Source organism: Protopterus annectens, chromosome 9.part0 (assembly GCF_019279795.1).
Source record: "Protopterus annectens isolate FY-2018-M chromosome 9.part0, PAN1.0, whole genome shotgun sequence".
NCBI classification, from domain to species: Eukaryota; Metazoa; Chordata; order Ceratodontiformes; family Protopteridae; genus Protopterus; species Protopterus annectens.
In genome coordinates this window covers 987,679,295-987,686,442 of record NC_056743.1, presented here as the reverse complement: position 1 = coordinate 987,686,442, position 7,148 = coordinate 987,679,295, and the positions used below count along the sequence as shown (strand labels likewise).

At 43.1% G+C, this 7,148-nt stretch overlaps 1 protein-coding gene across 2 annotated transcripts in view; it reads left to right on the top strand.

Moving 5' to 3' along the window:
* Nucleotides 1-210: 210 nt before the first annotated feature.
* Nucleotides 211-7,148, top strand: part of IKZF4 (IKAROS family zinc finger 4) — a 437,207-nt gene continuing 430,269 nt past the window's right edge. The window contains exon 1 of one of the 2 annotated variants that reach the window (XM_044083750.1): nucleotides 211-472. In XM_044083750.1, the coding sequence (XP_043939685.1) occupies nucleotides 232-472 (241 nt within the window). In that variant the 5' untranslated portion in view covers nucleotides 211-231. The remainder of the gene's footprint in view (nucleotides 473-7,148) is intronic. The other variant, XM_044083749.1, reaches the window with a different exon arrangement.

Sequence of the window (7,148 nt, the reverse complement as noted above, 5' to 3'; positions counted from 1 at the left end):
TATTTTTTCTTTACTCTCTCTATGCAGTGTTCTTGCATGGGTACTCCTTTCCTCTGCAACAGCAGTTACTGTATTATAAGTTTTAGTTAAGCCAGGTTGTTTCAGCTAAGTGTTTCACTGATTTTAGCTGCCTGTGCTTCTCACGTAGTGTATTTGCACTCCTAATTAACTGTCTTCAAAACTGCTATTTAATTACCTTGTTTCTTAACAGCAAATTCCATCAAGGTTGAGATGTACAGTGATGAGGAAGCTGGGCGACTGCTGGGCCAAGATGACCGAAGCAGTGAGAAGGAAGATGGTGTTATGGTTGATGACTCGCTTACTGACTCTGTGGTGTACTGTGATGGTTCAGGGCAAGATCCTCATTCTCCTGGAGGGATACGGCTTCCTAATGGCAAGCTGAAATGTGACATTTGTGGCATGGTCTGCATTGGCCCCAATGTCCTTATGGTGCACAAGCGCAGTCACACTGGTAAGATTCCAGCCAATTCTGCTCGCAAGCCTTTTCTGAGGTTATGCCACATTAACTTGGCTGTAGTAATGAAAACATTTTGATAAAAATAGCGGTAGACATTTTGTTAAACTGAATGTTGAACAGTAAAGTTGACATTTATGAAATATTGCTTTAAACAAAATATTGTACAGAGTTTTAGTTGTGGCTAGTTATATCTGTCTAAATATCTGTAGCGGTTTAACAAATGTTTACTGGAGAAGGCATTGAGCTGCCAGTGAGTTTAATCCTGTAGTCCTGGGTTTGGTTCCCTCAGTCCTTACTAGCAAACAGTGTCTCTGGGCATGTCCGTTAACCAGGTATTGTTTCCAGATCACCCCTGAAAGAGATGATTGAATTTAGTAGGTTTAATAAAGTCTGTAATAGTGGGTCATGTGTAACAAATCTAGATGATGATTACTTGTAGACTGGATAGCTTTCTACTCCCTCTCGGTACATGTCCTGATAATTGCTTTACTTCAAGTCTGGTCTCAGTTTGCCACAGTTGCATTCAAGGTGGTTGATGAAGGCAAGGGCAGAAAATAGTTTTAAAGTCTAGGAAGAAGATTAAAAAATACTTTGCATGTTGTAGAATAGTTGAGAGGATTTTCACATGGGTCTGGTGACTGGCCACGGGGTGCCCGTTGAGATTTTTTATGTATTTGTCAACCAGGTAAGGCTACTGGACATTTTTCTTTTCAGGGGCGAACCAGGGGCACTGCTGGTTGGGTTGCTTGCTCTGTCACACAGTTTACAAGTGGAAATAGAGGGAATCAAACGACAGCTATTCAGGAAGAAGGTCAGTAACAGCGTATAGTAATAACCATCTGAGCTAAACTGCAAGATGAATTCTGACCATTGTAATTGCAATTCTCAGTGTAGCTGAACTGAAACAGTGAAGCTCTGAGGTACAATGGCCTGAGTTAGTATTTGTAAGTGGCAGAGTAGAAGTGGGAAGAGTCTCTGCAAAAAAAAAAAAAAAAAAAAAAAATTTTTTTTTTAAGTGTAACTATAAAATGTTAATTGTAGCATTAACTGTTTCACTTTTTGAGATATCCTGTCTGTAGGTAGTCTGCAGCTGCTAGTGTTCTAGAGCTTTACCCTCACTCAGTGTTTTGGCCACAGCTCTTTCCAAATGGGCATGAGCATGTCTGCCATAAAGGGTGCATTGGCTGATGGCATCTTTAGATGTTCAACATTAAGTCACTGTTGCAGTATACATTGTATCGTGATGAGGATATGACCACCATCAAAGCTTCAAGGCACCTTCCATGCTCTCTAAGAGCTGTAAGATTAGGAAGCCAAAGCTTCAGAACTTTCTTGCCACTCAAGAGCATTTCCCTTTTGGCCTTGTGGGACTGACTGTGATTAGCACTCCTTAAAGGCTGGACAGGTAAGTCCCCTTGGGGGAAATCTTCCCCGAGGAAAGCTTTTTTTCTGTAGTGAATTATATGTTATGCTAGGAAATGTTTGTTACTGGATGTCATTGGACTCTTCCTTGGTGAATGCTTCTGTAAAAAAGGTGTCATTAAAATTTTACCTCAAAACTTTCCCTGTCAGGAGTTTACAGACTCGCACAAGCTCCTCTACCAGCTTACTGGGCTTCTTTCCTGGTCAGCCATGGAGCACTTGTCTGGGTCTTTAGTTCTTTTATCTCCTGTTACAAGAAGAAAAACATTTCTATGAAGTCTTCAGGAGCCAGGCTAGCTTTCACACTACCTCTGCTACCAGTGGGTGACTGTGCTGTGACCAGACCTAATTCTTCAGACTGCTCATCATTGTCTCTGTCCCCCTGATGTCGCTCTTCAGGAAGCTGCCACGGACCATGAATTACACTTGTCCTGTGTGGCTGTTGGGATATCAATTCCTGGTAAGGAAGAACCACTCTTGTTGGCCTTGGAGGAAGTGGAGGAAGACTTGCCACATAGCCAGGGTAAGGAACCTGAATCTCAGGGAAGTGCCCCTGTCAGGATATGTCGAGTATGCCATTTAGCTGAAACACCTGATGTCCTTGAAGGGTAATTTGCATATATCACATGTCACCTCTAATACAAGAGGTTTAGGGAATCACACAGTGGAAAGTCTAGCTTTGCTAGATTTTTCTTGTCTTTTTTTAACAGTTTAGTTTTTGTGTGACACCTTTTTACTCATTGTTTCAACATCTGCTGTTATGGAAAGTTTTACTTACAAAACCATACTTTCAGGGGAGTTGCCCTAGTTCCCAAAGACCAGTTCCAATAGTGATGATAGAAATAATGATGCCCAGTGGGGGGAGGTTAAGGATTTTTTTCCCAGGCTCTTCCTTGTTCCAAGAAAAGAGGGGCCATTCTGAACTTTGCTTTCTTAACTCATTACAACAGAGTTTGCCTCCAAGCGTTTCTGCAGTTAACTCTTACTGATGCCTCTAGGTATCAAATATTGCTTGTTCATATTTGCATTAATAATTCCAAAACCATGCTGCATACAAAATAGCAGAAGATTTGATCTTAAAATATACATTATGGCAAGCACAATTGTATTGATATTTGACCCCTGTCTAATGCAGGTAAAGCGAGATTGAATATTTGTGTACTGTTTATTTGTATTGTAATTTTCATAGTTCTCTAAATATCTCGGCATTCAGATAACGCAACTGCATAGCCTCATATGAAAGCTCACAGCTGTTATGAAGAAAATCATGCTGGTGGCAGTGTGTCTTGCTTGAATAGTTACTGAGAGATCGTAAGCTGTTTTATACAACATTACAAAATTAATACTGCCTTTATTTTGGCTTATAAAATCCAGATTAAAACATCAAACTGAATGAATGTCACCCATGTAAAGATTAATATATCCTGAATAGTTTGCCGTTTACAGTTTTCTAGTAACACAGTTCAGAGATACAAGTATTTATTTGAACTGTAAAGTTAACTTTATTTTTTAAAGGCTCAAGCCACACTCACTGGGAGTTTAAGGTACACACTCAAAAGAGCTGCAGTGGAGGGTCCCAAAATTCAAATTGTCCTCCTGCAAGGACTACTGCCACTCATTCCTTAAGGGGCCTTATTGGACTCGAAATATTGTGTACCTTCATGTTCCCATAACCAGAAGTTACAGACTTTGCTAAGATTTGCAGCAGGAAGAGAACATTACAAGTAAACCTCATTGCCCTTTGGCTTGTCTATGGCTCCTTGTATTTATGAAAGGCCTGGCAGCAGTGATAGATTATCATGTGATAAATGGGATTCAAATTTAACCCTTCCTGAACTGCCTAATCGTAGTGGATTTCTTTCTTGGGTGCTCCATTTCCATACTGAATTGCTTCAGGCCCCTGAGACTGGCTGTCAAGAGGGAAATATTTGACCTGATTCCTTCTCAAAAATATAATTTTCCTGTGAAGGTGTTTGGGCACCTCTCAGTGCATATCCTTTGCCTCTCTGGAGAAACTGGAGATGTACAACAGTTTTGACCATTCCATTCAGAAAGTCAAGGTGAAAGGCAGGCAGTTTCTCAGACTTTCAAGGTACATGGCAGCATGCATTTTGCTGGTCCCTTAGCATACCTGCATATGAGGGTAGTATCAGCACATGCATCAGCTGGAGACCAGGAATGTATTGCTACCATGCTTAAAGATTTCATGGAACTAGGAGTGTACCCAAAACAGGAGAAAGTCCTTCCAGTCCCCACAACTAGCAATTACTGTTAAAACAGACTTCTCTGAAATAGCAGCAGAAGCTGATATGGGGGATCTTCAGGTGGAAAAAACCTAGAGGACGTAAAGAAACACAAGAATATCAAGGAAATTATGGCACTCATCCAGGCCGCTAAACTGTTCTGCCAACGATGAAGAAGGGAGTGTTGCATATAAAGACAGACAACACCACAGTCATGCATTACATAAACAAAATAGGAAGGGACTGTCTCCTGCTTGCTCTGAAGGCTGGTCATTCAGGCACTGGAAGATGGTAGCAGAAGGTAGGAGGTTCCCTGATGACAGCACACATTCCTTCAATAGAGACTGTGATAATAAACAGATTGAGCAGATCCCCATGAGTGAATGTTGCACAGGATTACCTTCCTGTATTTGACTAGCAGATGGAGTGTACTGGGCATAGAGGCCCATTTGCTCAAGGCTAACAACTCCAGGAGGACATATTCATGTTCCCTAAACAGGATAGATTAGTTTCTGTATACAACCCTCCCAACGCACCCCCCCCCCACATACATACACACACAACACCCATCCATGCACGCTGTCTCGCTCTGTCTGTTTTCTCTCTCTCTCTCTCTCTCTCTCTCTCTCCATGCCCTTCATCCCCATGGTACTGACAATTGAAAGAGTAAAGGCTAGAAATGATTCAGTCTTTTGACAAGTGTCCACCTCTTCTACAATATGGTAAGAGGAAAACATGGGAATTTGCCTGTGAGCAGAAATTACAATATTGTATGTCCTTGCATCCCAACCTAGCCACGCTAAGGTTGATAGCCTTGGCGGTCTTGCCTTAATCTCAAGCAAGCACAATTTTTGACGAGTTATATCCCCAATCGTAATATTTAACATAACTAGTAAAAAAAATCTTACCTAGCAAAGTGAAAGATTCTCTTTCTGGTGCCAGTCTAGGGATCTTGACATGAGAAAGGAAAAAGTGACATTAGTCTTAGAATATCCATCAGAATTCTGTTAAATCCAAGCCTAGTTTACACATGTAGAAGTGCATGTTTTTTTCAGCCTGTCTGCCAATGGAACCCTCTTTGTATTCTAGATTTTCTGTTAAGCAGTTCTTTAGGGGAGTCGTCCATATCAGACGTAGAAAGCAGTTCCATTATTTGATCTCAGCTGTGTACCAGAGAAGTAAACCTTGTATGTCCTATTCCTATGTTGCAGTATTCAAATTGTGGGATTTCCTGCCCTCAGGCGACTCGTACGTCTGCTCCTATACAAAAGCTTCAGCTTAGCTGTTGCAGTGTGCATGGGGCATCCGACGTAAGGCCATAAACCAGGGGCCTTAAATGTGACGTCCGCACGCACAATCCTCAGACCTTTTCAGTCTTAGACAAACCTACACATCGTACGATCGCTCCTTCACAGACATCGCATCGGTAAAGCTAAGTAACCTGTTGGGATTTCATTTTTTCTTTTACCAATTGTTATTGCTTAGGCTTGGTTGTTGTAGCTTTTAGCTGATGTCAGGTAAAAAGGGAAAGTGCCAATGTGGGCACCAGATACCCTATAAAGACACCCATGATAGGTGTGTTTTTTTGCTTAGCCCGGCAACACGATCATTCCTCCTGCTCAATTTGTCAGTCATTTGTGCCGAAGACCTTACGCAGCCGTCTGGCCACTTTAAACCTCTACCTAGAAAACCAGCACCTTAAACGGTTAGAACTTAGAATGGATCCTGCATCTGAGGCCACATCCGAGCCTCTGTGAAAGAAGGCCAGGATTCCTAGGCCTTCCTCGCCTGCCGCTCTGCTTCCTGCCGCCCCGCCAACTGCCGATCTAGGAGTTGAGCGCTCGGTGGTTCCGTCGACTTCAACAACTACCCTTGAAGCCATTGCTCAGCCGACGACCGGCAGGTCCTCTGAGCTTGCCCAGACACTGACTACAATCGATGTTGAGGTGGAACCAGTTTCTGTGGTACCTCTGACCAGAATCCAGTCGTCGGAAATGTCTTCAAAATCTGATACCGGGCCAGTTCCTACCTCCACCCTGGCCAAAAAGAAACAAAAAAACAAGCATACCTCCTCTTCTCCAGAAAACATACTAGATTGGAAGGCTTTCACTTCCTGTCTCATGCAGGCCTTCATGGCCCTTAGGCCTTCAGTCTCAGCCTCCTCTACTCTGCCTTTATTGAGCCCTAGGCCTGCTTCTGCCTCTTTCCTCCCACCCATGACCTCTCAAGTTAGAGAGGAAGAGCATGAGTCTTCCTTTTCTTCCTCAGAGGACTCCATTTTTGTATACATCTCAGATTGCTTCTCCCCAGGAGCATTATTCACCTGATGAATAATCTGTGGAAGGGGATTCTCCCCCTGAGTATATTACCTTTGGTGAGACCTTCACCAAGTTGAAAGATTATCTCAAATGGGATGCTTCCCAAATGACTGATACCCAAAAGAGGTACTTTGAGCTGCTTCAAGTGGAATCCACCTCCCCCTCAGCTGGCCCTCCAGTGCTTCCTGCTTACTTGGATGTCTTTAATTCAGCTTCTAAGGTCCCAGACTCCCAGCCTCCGGCCCCCAAGCACCCTGACCGCTTCTATAAAGTGCCAGAGGAGCAAAAATTCCTAGTTAAACCTCCCTTGGTGGATCCAGTGGTTATTGCCACTGCTCCTGATAAACAGTCTAGACTGCTGCCTTCCACCTCCCTCTTACCCACTGATAAAGATAGCAAATATATGGATAGGATGGGAAAGAAGGTAATTACACATACTCCACTTTGGCATTCAGAGGCATAAATTATCAGACCCCACATGACTAAGTATGCTCTGGACTTAGTGTCTCAAGCCTCCTCCATGCTGGCTTCTATGCCTGACAAGTCCCATTAAGGCCGACATTACCTCCAAACTGTCCTTGGCTCACCAAGTAGCCAGGCACTCAGATGCAGCTACAATGCTGCAGAAGCATCTGGTTGCTCTGCAGCTTCTAGTTTTGTCCTTGGGAGATGCTTCTGGCTAAGACT